At 35.3% G+C, this 16,507-nt stretch overlaps 1 protein-coding gene across 2 annotated transcripts; it reads left to right on the top strand.

Annotated features, from left to right (window-relative positions):
* Positions 1 to 1,809: 1,809 nt before the first annotated feature.
* Positions 1,810 to 15,294, top strand: LOC128180949 (rhotekin-like). 2 transcript variants are annotated; one of them, XM_052849160.1, is made up of 13 exons: positions 1,810 to 2,041; positions 2,197 to 2,466; positions 10,135 to 10,328; positions 10,745 to 10,794; positions 11,232 to 11,285; positions 11,396 to 11,516; positions 11,829 to 11,988; positions 12,620 to 12,651; positions 12,769 to 12,973; positions 13,238 to 13,354; positions 13,526 to 13,694; positions 13,850 to 13,960; positions 14,087 to 15,294. In XM_052849160.1, exons 1-13 carry the CDS (start codon positions 1,850 to 1,852, stop codon positions 14,221 to 14,223), a joined length of 1,812 nt encoding a protein of 603 aa, XP_052705120.1. In that variant the 5' UTR covers positions 1,810 to 1,849; the 3' UTR covers positions 14,224 to 15,294. The 2 variants fall into 2 exon arrangements, with proteins under 2 accessions (XP_052705120.1, XP_052705121.1); XM_052849161.1 differs by lacking the exons at positions 1,810 to 2,041; positions 2,197 to 2,466 and adding an exon at positions 7,249 to 8,530.
* Positions 15,295 to 16,507: the final 1,213 nt, after the last annotated feature.

Here is a 16,507-nt window from a genome sequence, read left to right as displayed (position 1 = left end):
AGAGAAAATTATGGATTATAATTGTCAGATACTCCCTGGGCTTTTTAATTGACAGGACAAATCAATAAACAGCTATCATGTACATATATAACTTGAATATTCTAACTATTTTTTTATCAATAAAAATGAATAAAACTCTTTGTTTGATAATGTTGTCATATAGTTCAAATTTTATGGTCCTTTTTTTGTAGATTCTGTTTTTGAAGGTAAAATGAAACATAGAATTAACTTTGGACAACCTTATCTTGGCATTATCTGGAATCAGAGGGAACATAGACAATTATAATGGGTTAAATTCTCAGATATTCAAGATTTGAATTATTCTTGTAAATGGTATGTGAAATAGCATGTCACTTTAGGATACCTTAAATGCATGTGTATATAGTTACACTAGATAAAATGCTTGAACTGATTACTTAGATTTGTACAAATAATAATTTGTCATATAAAATAAAATCTCTTTCGGAATTTAACAGTTTGTCTTTGATTATTTTCCATTATTGTTATTATACATCCATGTAATGTGCAATTCTATTTGTCTTCATTGAAATATGTATGGAAAGAGGGATTAACTGAGTTCCAATCTCATGTTATAATTTATAACAATAAAATTATTAAAGTATGCTTAAATAATCTTATGCTGACATATTCATACACTAACTCTATACCTGGATTTATAAGTACATGTAGAAGTGGCAGGAGGGGGAGCGTAGCCCCTTCCCCCGCAAAATATAAACTTATTTAATTCATACAGTAAAATTACCAAAAAATAGACCTAAGCCCCACCCCCAGAAAACAAAATTATCTAATTTTCCAAAGGACCCCCGGTCTGGGGAGGGGGGGGGGTGTCTTGATCCGTGCTTAATGAACTAATATGTTATATACATGGTCATAGTTTTTAAAGCATATTATTACATGTGATAATTTGATCATAACTTTGGAAAAATACCTGCAATAACTGTCAGAACCTTAACAAAAAAAAAAAAAAAAATTTATTATTGGAACAAATTTATCTGGCTGTTTTACGTAATAATATTCTTCAAAGACTAGTGAAAAAAAGGATTTTGATAAAATATTTCTCAATAATTTTAGATATGTGCATATACGGTACATTCATAGAAACAAGTAATGAATACAGAGTGTAAATAATTATATATGCATTAATTACACTTCGCTGATTTATTGCTGAAGGAATTGGTCTGAACACGTGTAATCACGACCTTTGATGGGGTTACTGTGAAAATGAATTCAATAACAAGTTTGTTAAATCTATTTTACACCTTTAAAACATTAAAATAATCAAAACATGTATCTTTAAAAATTGATCCAGAAATATTTGATCTCAAAGAACATTTTCAGTAGGGATCAAAAATGAATTTCTTTTGGTCTTTAGCAATTTTGTACATTAATTTTTGCCTCAAGCAGAAACATTACAAGGTATCAGAAAATACATTAATCATTTTAAAACCAATTGATATATAAGCGTTAGAAATCTAAAATTTATTAAATTTAATTACATTCAGAGGTTTGACTTCACATCGTTTAAATCATTGCTGCATTTATCCAATTTTTATGCCTTTTTATGATTTTTTTCCCGAACTTTAAAAATGTTTTTGTTTCACAGGAATATTTTGTAATGAGTATCTAAATATGAAATAAAGCTAAAATTTAATTGTGTGCGAAATATAAAATATTGAGGATTAGTGTGCTTAACCATATTTATTCTGGCCTATAACGATCGTTTGATATCGAGTTGGAGTTACGTTCCTTGATATTTGACACGCACCTTGATAGATGGCGCTACTTGTTTATTTTCAATTTTAGAACGCCGGATTCACCAACGAGAAAAATGGACACACCGACACGAAAACGTAAGCGGGAAATTCAAGAGGAGGAAAATGATGAATTTAGCTTTGTGTTTGGAACATGTGGTCTTCATCTGAAGAGGAGAAAGAAAACGTCGAAATCGGCGTTACCGTTTCCGAAAAATGGTAAACAACTCCCACAACTTCCTGCTCGCTTCGATCATCCCGATGCTCAGGTATGTTTCGGTTTGATATGTTTACTTTATGTCAAACTTATGTCACGCCGTTTATTTACTTTACAGAAAGTCATTCATGTCTTTAACTGTGTGAAATTAAACGCAACTTTTTAGTAATCCCCCTTTTCTTACTGTTTATCATTGTTTATCGACAGAATGAAGAGAATGGCGAAAACGTTTCACCTTCAAATATTTCATGGAAGCCACCAAAAGTTGTGGATAAGGCAGTGTTTACTCCTGAACCTCTTCGGAGAAATGACACATTGCGACGCAGTTTACAGAGAAGGGTATCAATGAAAGTGTTGCGGAAGAAAATGAAAAAGTTCCAAGATTATTCCCTGCCCTATGATGCTAACTTCAAGTACCTCAACCACCTAACATTGGCCTACAAAAGTCAGTTCTGCAGAGCATGTAAAGGCAGTAAGGTAGGATTCAGTATCTATTTCATCATTACTGGAAAAATATTGATCGATCAACATCGTTAAGACTGTAAGAGTAATAGAAATCTTGTTCATTAGGATCAAATTTATTTTCTTTAATATCAGAAAACTTTGCATACAGATATACAATAACATTCTCCCCCTATATTTAAAGCTCTGCACAGTGCACATCATAATAATTTATATGCTTAACCAGAAAAACTTGTCACTTATTGCTGCTATTTCATGGCCCATTCTTGAAGGAGGCAGCTGTGCTATTATGGGTTATTATGAGTGTGGGAACTTGACAATATCTTGTCATTTAAGTTACTTAGCGATCACAAACCCTTCATCGTCACCTACCAGACTAAACAATCTCTTTGGCAAACACCTTTAGACAAAGGCTACTACAATCAACAAACACACAGGAATTCATTAGGGGAAGTAATGCTTCCCTTCATCTGATAATGGCTTGTCACTTCATACCCTGGCAAACCCCAGGGGGTATTATCAGTTCTCAATGATTGCATCAGCAGGATGTCCAGCTAACCAGTGACTTACACACAGTCACACTTGTACAATGTAAAGTACATGCTTACACACATATACCACAAGGGTTTTGTGATCTATTGAATCTGATTCAACTGTGGTTCATATATATGTATTGTGTTTTAGTTTAATTATTTTTGTTTGACATTTCTTGCATGTTAATATGGATATATATTTGCATTAATACCAGTACATGTGTATGTGTGTTTGGTAGTAAAAATAATTATTGAATCAAACAAAAAATATAACATATATTAAGATTTTATTCCCGCCTGAGATTAAATTTCAAAACTTAATAGAAAAACAAATGATTTGAAATATATCCATTCAGGAATTGAAATGAATTGTTTCCAGATAATCATTTGTTTATTGATTGTTGTAAGGAGTGGAGATACATGTTTTTGACAGTGTTGTGTATAACATGTCCCCCAGGTGGTCTGAAGTGATCTACCTGGACTGCTACAAACCTGACAAAGACCCCCAGCTGAGTTAATTAACAGCCCCAGTCAGTGATCTATTGATGTTTGGTTCCTCATATTTCTAGTTGTTACTTTGCTATGATTAATTCTTTATTATCTGGCACTTATACTGCCGAGAAGAAAAAATGTGAAAAGGGGCATAACTCCTGTTTTCTTCACTTGCATGGCTACAATCATAATAGTTTCTGTTTTCTCCTAAAACAGCAAAAATCCAGACATTTATTTCTAGTGCTTTTAGGCCAATGATTTCTCTAATTTCTACAGTCCATTTAGCTACGTCCCTTTCCCCTTGCAAATATTGCTGATTTTTCCCCAATTGAAATTGTACTTTTCACGCATAAATCTTCATGATTTTAAAGAGTTTAGAGAGAAATGCATTAAACAACATAACAGCAGAGGCTTGGAACAAATCATATTTACTAATAGCTTATAAATATTCACAATAATGTTTTTATCTTTCAAATCTATCAAATAAAAAATTGTTAATACTTTTTCCCCAATTCAAAGGCCACAGAAAAATCACCACCGCTAAACATTGGCCTGAACTGCAGGTCCATTAGTTCTCAGTCTCGAGTTAGTTACTCTGTCACAGCAGTTAGTTTATGAGCCCATCACATCATATAGAAGTAGCCTGGTACAAACATTGAAATTGGTAGAGGGACCTGTCCCAGTTAAGTACATGCATGTACAAGGAACAGAATGTTGTACTTAACCTTCTTGTCCAGTCTCTGGTACTATAAGTACATCCTCTAACGTTGTCATGTTAAAATATTTCCCTGTCAACAAAATATTAAATTTCATAAATTTCTGATGTTTAAAAATTATTCATTTCTAATTAGTGTCCAAGTTATAAATCAGCAGAGATTTGAGTCAGAGATAAGAACAAAATCTTGCAGGTTTAGGGAATTGAAATTGATCCCACTGTGCAGTGAAGTTTTTAATGAAAACCATCCAAACAGAATCCATATGGCTGGGCTAGGGGAGCAAGGGGTTAGTTCAAGATGTGGTTTGGATACAGTGCATAATATTTAAAATATGTAATAGCTATCTTTAGCCATCAAATATATCACTACGAAAAAAATACATGTAATGATATTGTGAGAACATTAGTATAAGGTTTTGGGTTTTTTTTTTCAGATCAAGAAAAAATTATATGAATTAATTATCATAATTAAAATAATCCCTTCCATCCATATTACTGTGCTTCCTTTTCATTAATCCCCGGTTTTAATGTTTTTTCCCCTATTATCAGCCTGATGACTTCTGCCTGCACCATTTGTGACTCTACTTCATTAGTGTGATTAAACATATGTAATGATTATAAACTTGTCAGGGAACACTGTGAAGTGACACAGGGCTACAGGTTTTATGTCCAGATTTCCTGTCCCTAGACATTCGTCTTACAATTAAGCAAAGAAAATAAAAATATATACACTTCTGACATCGTCCCTCTTTCAAGTTGGATGAATGCTAGCTAGCATCATTTGCTTCAGATATTCCAGTGACAATTGACATAGTTTTAGTTCGCCGTTCTGATATTGGGAAATGTTATTACGTATCAAATGAATCAAGTGCATAGAGAGGCGTATTTTAGTGTCCTTGGGACATTGTCTTTTTCCGTGTGATAAGGAAATCTTAATTTTTATTTATATGATGTTGTCTGAGTAAATAAGGATGTCAAAGGATTTGCCAATATTTATAAATGTAAGTAAAAATATGAGTTTGATTAATGTTTACTTATTTTATCTTTTTAAACAATATTATCCAACACTGTCAGTATTAAGAAGAGTTACAAAATGATTTAAAAATGTATTTAAATTTGTATAATTGTTTTAATCACTGTGATTATTTATTAACATTTAAATATATAGCAGTTTATTAGTGAAAATTAAATGTTTTTAATTACTGTTATTATGTAAAATTTACCTATCATTAGTCAAGATAAGGGGCTTCTTGTGATCATTTTCCTCATCCTCAGGTCAAAACAACAACATGCTTTAATTAACTCTCCATGACCCTGGGCCATGATATACCGTAAATGGTAGAAATTTCACAAGTTGAGGATGATTAATTGTAAAATTAACACTTTGGTCATTCACACTCAGGACACTGGGCAGAGATAAAGGTGGGGTATAAAAGCTTTGAGATCAGTATCAAGGGCCACACTTCTCTCTTATCTACATCAGTGACAGGAGCCCAAGAAAGCCATTTGTCCTCCTTCATCATGCCCTCCTTAGCCCACACAATGAAAAGCAAATTCATGTACATCAAGATTCGTAGCACACCACCTAAAAGAAAGATTACAATGGTAAACCTTTTTTTTATTGCCCATGTACCTTTGTGGTTAGACAATTAATGCAGACTTCTCCCAAACAAATTACATGTTGATGTAATTCTCTATAATTTATTTGTCATTGTTTGGGTAAAATTGAGGAGTCTGTATCAATCAAAGGGAAACAACTCTGCAGGAGCTTGTGATCTTGATGCTTTATTGGAAAAATGTTCTTTTGTTATGATGTTTGGTGAAGGAGAGACCAGACTTGCATCTATGTAGGGTATTGATTTCTTGACAATCCTTGGGATTCTGAGTCTAAAAGTAAAAACATTGAACAACTGGCACAGGAGCACTTATGTAACCCGACGACGATGGTCTCTGGTAATTCTTTGTGCGCTGTAAAAACGTTTAACCAGGAATGAATCGGTCATGAAATTGGAGAACAGTTTTATTAAGTAGCTCACATATAATGACAAGCTATGGAGGTTGATGAAGCAATGCCGGCCAGACCGGAGAAACAAAAGGTCAGACTCGTTGTTGTCTCTCTTGAAAATGCGATTTTTGCTAAGCAGCAGGGCAGGGGTACGGGTTGGGATGTCTTTTTATTTTACGAAACTTTCATGGTCCAAGACAATCTCATTTCTAGTCAGTACTGTTATTTCAGATTCCTGTGAATCAATAGACTGTAAAGGATTGACTTCCTATAGAACACATATTTAGTCAGTATTTTTTCATAATTCATTGTGTTTCGTGATAACTGAGGATTATCACTCACTCTAAGAGAGTTAATCTGAGGATTAGAAGGGCTTATTTACGGGTCAGATTAGGGAGCTTTGTACTTATATTGTAGTCTGGTGTTATATCTATATTACTGATAAAAACACCTTTCAAACAAACCCAAAACAATGTTCTATTGTTATATGGTCCATATGATTGTTTCATTAAAATAACGGTCAAGGGTAAAATATAGAATATCAAAGGAAACTAATATACCGGTAACCTATTTAATAATGAGAAGTTTAGATTGATAATATTTTGATTAAGGAAATGCTGGAAATAAATGTTAAGTATGGGTTGTTTATTCAAAATAAACAGATAATTGGCAGGATAGAATTAAAAAAAAAGAAGATTTTTCAAAGAAAGTTAATTTCGGTATTTAAAAAAGACCCTTCCCATCCAAATCAGATCTGTATATATAAATTTTTTGTTTAAATGGTAAATGAATTAAAACTGTGCAAGCACTTTCTGCTTGAAGTTTGATTCAAATCAATTTTCAATAATTAAATGTCAAATTTTTCTCTTCCTTTAATATTACAGTAATTACATTGCAAGTAGCCAGCAATCATAATAATGGCCTAGCTGATTAAACAGCTGATAGTTGGAGGTCAGCCGGATAGGGAAATCAATGAATTAAAAGTCTGTCAGGGCTCACCCTGCTGTGTGACCAAGCACCTGAGGAGATAAAGCTGTTTTGTACGTGGGACAGGGCAGGGGGTGTGATCAAACAAAAAAAAAGACCGTTTCTCCACAAAGGGGCCTGTTTGTACCCTGCCTGGCAGTTTAAATATCACCTGTTGGAGTGTGAGACGTGGATTGAAAGTGAACGGTGGGGATATGTTTGACTGTCTTATCTAGGATGGTGTAACCCAGTGTTTTGTTATTAGTTTTGGGGGTACTCAGACTGTGTGTGTGTGTGCGTGTCTCGGACTGTGATCCAGACCGTGTTGTGAAGTATTGACTGTAAGGGATATATCTTAATGTTTCAGTTCATTACTGTTTTTTTAACTTTATCCATATCCTCGCAGCACAGAAGTTTTTCTCGTCTTCTCACCTTCAATTTAATGTGATGCAAATCAGCTGTGATTTTTAATGAACTCTGTTTTTTTCTCTCTGATCTCTCTTCTTTTTTTTTTTGGTTAATGCTCAGCTGTTTTGATGTACGGGTCTTGTGGTGACTAGCATTGAATGAATGAACGAGTATGTAAATTCATTCATGTGTGCGCTTGTCGTCCCGTGAACTATTAACAGATGTGTGAAACTTCTTTATTTTTTTCCTTAACTTCAGTATACAAACGGTGAACCAGTCTATTTTTTCCTTGTAATTGTGGTTATATATGATAAGGAACCTTTCAGTCACACAAAAGACCGACCGCCTGGAGTGATTCAACAGGTACTGGGGTTTTTATACGGTGCATATGAACTGCTCTTGGAACCTTCTCCAGTCAGGATGGAGTTTTTTTAGTGCGTACGTGGAGGAGATGTGAGAGAAATTCAGGGGAGTAATTGCACTCGGTGCAGTGGGTAACTAGTGACAGGTTGTTTATCGCATGGAGTGTAAGTCCCTAGCTATCTTACTCAGCAAACACACAGACAGGTTCACTGGGATATCACAGTGTTATTTGGGGCCCGATTCTTGCCAGTATTTATATATATATATTATACTGACCGTGTTTTCTCAGTACAAAACGGATAGGTGTCTCTCTGACGCCGATCAGTGTCGTCATTATCAGTGAAAGTCATGAGTGTCCGACACTAGTTAATCAGTGAATTTATTACTTACTCTAACGGCCCGATTGATGGCAAATCGCCCTGATGTGGTAACAAGGCTTTATCGGAGATTTTAACGATGGATAAATGTCTCCCGGTGATAGACCTGTTCAGCAATGGACAAAGGGACAGTGGCTCGGTCTCGGAGGATGTTTCCTCCCCCATTATCTGGGAGGACATGAGTGTGTTCTACCTCCGACAGCTGGCGTCTAGCTTACAGGTGAGAGCAGGTGTGATGAAGGTACCCAAGATACCTGGCTACCCCTAATGCAGCTACTACTCCCAATGATAGACCCCTGTCTTCAAATGTATTGTCTTCACAATAATAATCACTGTAATTGTATTCATTTATGTTCATGATTTGATATACAGACCATGTTATTTTATGAATACACCTTCCCTCTATGGTATCAACAGAGGTAGGCAGATGGTGGTGGGGGGCATTTTCTCAAGTATTTGATCTAGTGCTTCTCCTTGAGCAATGTTTTTTTTAATTTCGACCACAAAGACATGTTTGTGTTGTCATTTTTAAGTGCTCCATGTTCCAATCCCTAAATTCAATATAATTGTGGGCCTGGTATTCCTCGTACACAAGACTATGAGAGCAGTGGGTACAAGGGTAGTGCACCCGAGTTATTGATTAGATCTTCATGGGGCGCCTGCAAAATCATCGATTACAAGCATGTCACATCAGAATATCTACCTGCCATTGCGGATGTGCCATTGTTTTATAATTTCCTCAGTGTGTTTTCATTATGAGTCAGCAAGCCCCTCACTGACTGGGATGTCTGATTTACAGATTGAAGTTGTGTACATCCTGACATGAGTCAGTAGGTAAATAAAGGCCATTCACAAAGTCTCTCCTATCTGACCTCAGTTAAAATCCCTTTTTTACAATGGACAGTCGACTTATCACAATTTAACAACTCAGGTGTTTCCGTGATCAGACTGTATACCTATTAATTACCCCACTGACAATTCTGTTTTATTGGATAGATAAGTACGGTTATGATTGTGCATTGCCGTGTGCTCCTCCTTGGCTTCTACTGCTAATATTTTCGTGTATATTAATGGCCTGTCTTGATATTTGCCTGAAGTCATGAATAATTGACAGAGAATTAGACAAGTCAACAAACTCATGAGCTAGGAGACCACTATTAAGCAAGGCTTCGCTAGAAAAATGTCATTTGTCGAATCCAAAATCACTGTTTAGTAATGTACTAATAGTAGTGACTCAGTATTTATGTTTGTGCAGAAATTCCCCTATTTGTGTGCTAGTATAATTGGAGCGGTAATTTTCCCTTTATTGATCTATACATGTAAATAATCTGTTGACACAAGGAAAGGCTCAGGATTGGTATCAGCTGATATGTACACACGAGGAGTCCGACTCCGATATACAATCCAACCTCAATTACACTTCATAGAGAAAGTTCTCAAAAGTTGCTTGCTCAGCACATTTTATGAAGAAATAATGTTTGTAATTCAGTTTTGTAGTATGATGATACCTTTACAATACATCTTATACATCTGTGTTACTTTTTCTAGCTTATCTTGGAAAAATATACAATGAATCTTGCATCTATATGTAATCACTGCCATTTATTGTTTGGCTCATGTATGTAAACACATGCTCCTACTGTTGCAAAGAGAATTGTCAGATAAATGATCAGATATGACATGGGACAGAGGATGCCTTGCATACTGAACACAAAAAACTGTAACAAGTCAACATACCTACATCTGTAGCACACATTGGCATCTATAACTATCATAACTATAAGATTGGCAACTTTATAGACCAATTTGTTTTGTATTTTCTAGGACCATGATCTTCAGCAGAAGATCGACCATGAAATCAAAATGCGGGAGGGGACCGCCAAATTGTTGGCGGCATCCAAACACCCAGCCCAGATGTTGGAGGCGGCGAAGAATCTGCTGACGTCCAACACGAGGATAATGACATACATGACGGAACTTCAGCGCCGCAAGACGGCAGAAGTCCTCGGCAAAAATGTGTAAGTATCCAGTTGGTTTTCATCAGTGGAGAAAATTTTTAGGGTTATAGAATTCATCGATGGCATTCCAGGAAACATAATGATGCACATTAGGAAACATTGTCCCAATTTCAGACTTGAAGTACATCTAATTACGGACGAACAATAACAAAGGAAAAATTCCCCCCCAGATACTCTAGAGCTTGTAGTACTTCCTCGTAGGTCATTAAAAAAAAGAAAGCACCAGTCTCTAGGCTTCCCCGAGTGCTAGAGAGACTTTGACATGAGATGAAGTGGTCACATTTTCCCATGTCAGACACAAAGTCTAAGATTTCTTTGTGTAGCATCTTCTACAAGTCTGCATGTCTCTCTAAGACTAAGCTAATAAACATTTGTTTATCCCCATCAGTGAATTCAATTTGTTTTTCTAATTTTAGATCGACTGTTGGAAACCAGTTACCATGTAAAGCCAAAGTCAGTGTTTCTGGTGAGTGATATGATTAGTTGCCATGGTAACCCAGTGACCCTTCAAATTTGAGCTTAAGATCAATTTAGAGCCAAGACTTAACTTATCAAAAGTGTCATTTTCCATCAGCATATTATAAAGTCTGGATCCTCTAGGAAATTAGATTTGCTTGTGTTGGCTTAATCTCAGTTCATCAATTAACTTGACCGATAAAAAAATGGGCCTGAGTTTGTTCTTTGTGATAAAGATATTGATAATTTGTTTGGTTATGGCAAGCAGATTTACTTTAGACCCCATCAATGAAAATTGATATCTGCATCAAAAATATCCCATAAAAAGAGGCGGGAGATCTAGTGTATGAACAGACAGAAAAAAAATTCTAGATTGAAAAAAAATGCATACTTGTACATTTATCATTAAGTATATAGATAATAATATCAATTTCTTGTGTTTCACAGATATCAGAATTCCACTTATGTGGAAAGACACAGATCACTTCAAGAACAAAGGAGGTAAGAAAAATAAGATTCAACCAATTTTCATTGATTATAGTAATACAGTTTCCTCAGAATTCCTGAAAGTTATTTTGAAAATCGTAACCTTATCCTTTTATCTCTCGTAGATTACCGTCGATATGCTGTTTTCTGCTTGCTGAGAATCGGAACAGATATATACGAGACTTCCATGCTGAGCAATGTGGATCGCAGCATGACAGATCTGACCTTTGATGACATCATGGTTTTGTAAGCTTTACTATCTTGCATAATATCAATCAAAGACTTAATTTCACTTACACATGTCCATTAGATTCATTAATGAAACCCAATTTTGAAATAAATTTAGAGCGTATCTTAAGATGAAGCTTTGAATCAGTTGCAAAAATGAAGGTCTGTACCTTTAAAATGAAAGATACATGCATGCTTTTAACAGTTCAAAAAATGTTAAAAAAAAGCGAAACAGCATAAAGATAATACTTGAAAGGAAATCACGGCTAACAATATCAGATTTATGGATCATGCAACAGTAGTTCATTGTCAGGGATTTTTTCTTTTCAGTAATAACGTTCCCCACGACTTCACCGCTAAATTCGAGGTGTATTGTCACAAGCTTCACGAGGATCTTACAATAGCCAGCACACCCAAGAAGCTCCGCAAGAAGATCAACGATTTGTCAGGCTCTGTCGGACGCAGTGTCGGAAAACGCCTCTCTGGACTGGTGAGATATCAGATACTCTACTCATGCTAGGAAATCTTCTATTTTTTTTCTTGCCTGAGGGGCCAGTTACAGTAGTTTTTGAACTCTTTCACATTAAGGAGGCTGGGGGGTAAAAATATAATATGAAACCATCAGATTTATTTGAAAATTTTACATGCGATTTCTGAAGCTATCAACTACTATTTGATAAAGAAAAATTTCATATATTTTAATATAAAATTTTATCATTTTCTATTATTTTTATATGGAGCTCTTCTTTTAAAGGAGATCAATATTGTCTAAAATGGCAGCCACCCCCTAGCCCCCTTAAGCTGTTGAAGCATTTTAATAGGGCTTTGATAGAATTTGTCAGATTGAAGGAAAACAAATTGAAAGGGTTTGAGAGATAACATTATGTAATCATGATATGATTTGTGATAAGGGAGCAGGTCTCAGCAGGGCATTGACCTCTCCATTATTTTAAGCTGGGGGTGAATTTATTTATAAAGTATGATTTATCTAAATGTATTTAGATAGACATCAGTAAATGTCTTGCAATTCCTGCAGTTATTTATGTTTTTATAACAGTTATTGTGTAATGTTTCTGTATATTCATAATTTTTTTTTTTATTTTCTTTGTTCCTGTATTTAGAATGACACAGACATCATTGGCAACATGGTGCTGTAAGTATGCCTATTATTAACATAATTTTCATCATTATTTTAGAAACTTTCCAAATTGGAAGGTAAATGATGACACTTCAGCTGTATTAGACTTCAATCTTCCCATCTCTCTTTCAGGGGCCCTAGATTTGAGCTGATGGCCAGTGGTACCCTAGAGCTGAAGGATATCGGTGATTCCATCGGAAACTATGACCTCCAGTTGACCTCTGGTGCAGATGTCACAACCTGTGAGCTCCCTCTGTTCGGCGTTTTCTGTCTAAGACTAGCCTGTCAGCCAGAGTGTCTCGTGGAGCCTGTTGCCACTGGCTACCTCAATCTTCTGGTATGCAGCTTGCAAATACATGTATTTTTTTTCCTCACTCCCCCTTCCCTTCAATTCCAATACCTCAATCTCTTGGTATGCTGCTTGACCTGATTTATTTTTTCCCCTTCCAATCCTTTTTATTGAATTATCTTGCCTATGAATATGAGCAGACTTGCAGTAATATGTATTGATTTTTTTAACCTTGTCAGAGATTAAATATGTGCCATCGTACATTAAGAAAGTTAAGAAGGATAACTCATACTTGTCCTCTTTGGGTTTCAGGATGAGGAGAAAGTCAAGCCTTACTGGTGTGTGTTAAAGAACCTCTCCCTGGCCTGCTGGTCCTCAAAGGAAGATATGGAGGTCACAGAACCACTGCTGCAAATTCCTGTTACCAAGGTAGTTCACATAAAACTAACTGTCATTTCTATTCTAGTTGTAAACAGCAATCAACCAATTGGTTTTATTCTCAATTGTTAAATGGATTGAAAAAGTGAAGGCATTGGTTATGAGAAAACTTGAAACTACTTTTAACATCAAACTTCAAACCAGTTGTTATTTTGATTTCAGAATACTCAAATTAGTGATACAGATCCAAGCAGAAGTATGGGAACGGATCATACAATTCACATCATGACCAAACAGCACCCCAGGTCCCTGGAGTACACACTGGCAGCCCAGTCTAAAGACGAGCTCAATAAGTGGTGGGATGGCCTACAGCAGCATCTACTTGACCAAGGTCTGTACCAAACTCTTGTTTTCGTTTGTCACTTGAGATATTGAATATTTTTCTATAGAGGAGATCAAATATTGGTATAATTAACAGCTTTAATTCTTTAATGTTTATCCAACTTTTCATTTGATTAATGAAAACTGGTTGTTTTTTTTCTATAGCATTGTGGAAGCATGCCTGTGATTACCTCATGGAGATCAGATCTCCGTCACCTCGCAAGAAGCCCGCCTTCTTACGGAAATCCTCCATCTACGATGACACACCTCTATCAGGTGGGCAGAGATATGATTTATGTTCTTAGAAATTTAAAAGAAAAAGGTGAAATATGACAATGATTATATGTATACTTCAAATGTTTAGAAGGACTTAAAATAATAGTTATATTTTTTTAAATGTAGACAAAGCCACCCAACGCCCAAGCAGTGTTGTAGGGGAATTAAAGAAAGAAGAAGATCAGCTCAGCGAGATGTTGAATACTCTGATGGGAGAGGCCAAGCAAATCAGGGGAGAAAACTCATACACAACAACAGTGTAACCAATAGGAGTTGTTTCCCTTTTTCGAACTGACAAAAAAAAAATACAAAACCCATTCCTTACAGTACACCGTGTTGTGTTCACCAGGAACAAGTGAAGTGCTATGTATAGGATCATATGTAAACCAGAATAATACTCCATACTCATGTGTAATGTGCAATCCATTGTCTGATAATCCACAAAGCGGACGCTCTAAACCTGCACACTCTAGTGCTACTGATGAGTTTGGTATTTAATGTACATATAAACCTGTATATCTGTAGATCGTGTTTGAGTGAATGGAAGAAGTTTAGCATTGTGCGGTTGTTTTTTTTGAGAGCAGCTTTCATTCTGCTGAGGACCAAAGAGTTATCTTTCCTAGAAAGGCATTCTTTTGTATTGGAACTTGGTTTCTTTTTTATTTTTCCCTCTTGAGGGAAAAACAGACATAAATAAACTAGTCAGAATGTTATATCAAGGCAGCTTATTATGTAATTTTTAGAAGCTAGGAAAAATGTTTCAAATTTCGAGGGGAATAACCTGATATAAATTGCTATATTTAGAATACAAGTGTAGAACACAGGAAATTTTTTAATTATTTATACATGATTTTTTTTTATGCTGACTGCTCATATTTTAAATAGATTTTTAATGTTTTCTTAAACTAGGAAATGTTTTCTTTTAGAATTTGTTTTAGAATTTTTTTTATTAAGAAGTACCTCTTTTATTGGACAATTCACTGAGGATCATGTCCTTGCTAGTTATTGTCTGTTATGGTTAATACATGTGATTGAGTGATGTCATGTGTTTTATCATCCTCAGGTGTTATAAGTCTGCCTTTCTCTGTGTTTTTTTTGTGTGTTTGTGTATGCCAGTAAACATCTGTACATATATGTATAATGTAAAACTGCTTATGAAATACCTGTGGAAATCTTACCTTCCAGGTTCTGATATTTGATCTTCCATTTTTTTTCCTCTTTCTTCCTCTATCTTTATTTTCTCTTGGCTGAAAATCAAATCTCCACTTTTATTTAATGATACAATGTAAACTGGAGGTAATAACATCTAATCTGAATAAATGCATTGAAAAGAGTACATGGGGTTTTTTTTATCACTGGTATGACTTGTCACATCTTTTTCAGTTTGACCGAGGGAAGGTCATAATTCAAAGAATTCTTAACCAAATTCGAACTCAATTTAGATAAAATGCATGCATTGGTCATTCTGTTAAAGAAATATTATATGGTTTTGAACTACATCTATATATGACATAACTGTATAAAAATATGTGCACAGATCTAAAAATATTTCCCAGGTAGTTAGGGTCCAAGGGATAATTTATCTTGTTTACCAGGTGTGTCCGAGGCTTATTTATTATGCTTGTATTTGAAATTGAATAGATGCATAGTTATTGTGCCCATGAAGCCCTCTACCAAAACTGTGAAAATCCTGGTCCCTTGGTCAGGCGTTAAGGCCCTAGGGTGGAGCGAATATGGCCATATAGTGAAGTGTATTAAATCTTTTAAATCTTCTTCTCTACTACCATATATATTTGAGAAAACTAAATGCATGGTTATGATGTCTATGAACCCTTCTACCTAAATTGTGAATTCTGGGACATGGTTTCAGGCCCAAGGGCGTAGCCAAACATAGCCATACAGTGAAAATGCATTATACTGTAGAAAATCTTCTTTACTGCAATACATGTTTGTGAAAAACTTATTGCATGGTTATGATGTCCATGTGGTCCTCTACCTAAATTGTGAAATTACGGCCCCTGGGTCAGGGGTTCAAGCCCTAATCGGGGCCAATATGGCCATATAGTATAAATGTATTAAATCTTATTAAATCTTCCTCTCTACTCCCATACATGTTTAAAAACACAACAAAACTAAATGCATGATTCTGATGTCCACGAAATCTTCCACCTAATTTGTGAAAATCATGGGCCAGGGGTTCAAGACATAGAGTGAAAATGTATTAATTTAATATTTTTGATGTTAATTTGTGAAATTCACTGCCAAGTTGAGGCTTTTTATCAGGTTGAGGGTGACATATATAACCATGTGTTGAACAAAGTCTGCAGGTCTTTAATTACCAAATGTTTACAACTTTTTGGCCCCTGAAACTAAGGAATAGATAATCCGAGATTCCGCCAGGTCTTGTAACCGTAACACCCCCCTCCCCCGTTTTCATGAAGCGGTGTTTTTCATTCAAACATCAAATAATAAAATTGGGGTAACAGTCAGGGGAGTCTCAGATTAGGGTTTAGGCTTAAAATACAAACATTAGACTCTGAAATATCA

This window comes from Crassostrea angulata, chromosome 4 (assembly GCF_025612915.1).
Source record: "Crassostrea angulata isolate pt1a10 chromosome 4, ASM2561291v2, whole genome shotgun sequence".
In the NCBI taxonomy this organism is placed as follows: domain Eukaryota; kingdom Metazoa; phylum Mollusca; class Bivalvia; order Ostreida; family Ostreidae; genus Magallana; species Magallana angulata.
Note: the sequence above shows the minus strand (reverse complement) of the source record. Positions and strands in the feature narration are given on the sequence as shown.

Coding starts and splice junctions, on each gene's coding strand:
- LOC128180949 (XM_052849160.1), top strand. CDS start 1,850: ATGGACACACCGACACGAAAACGTAAGCGGGAAATTCAAGAGGAGGAA. Junction 10,795..11,231: donor AGCCAAAGTCAGTGTTTCTG/GTGAGTGATATG, acceptor TGTGTTTCACAG/ATATCAGAATTCCACTTATG. Junction 13,695..13,849: donor GCAGCATCTACTTGACCAAG/GTCTGTACCAAA, acceptor TTTTTTCTATAG/CATTGTGGAAGCATGCCTGT.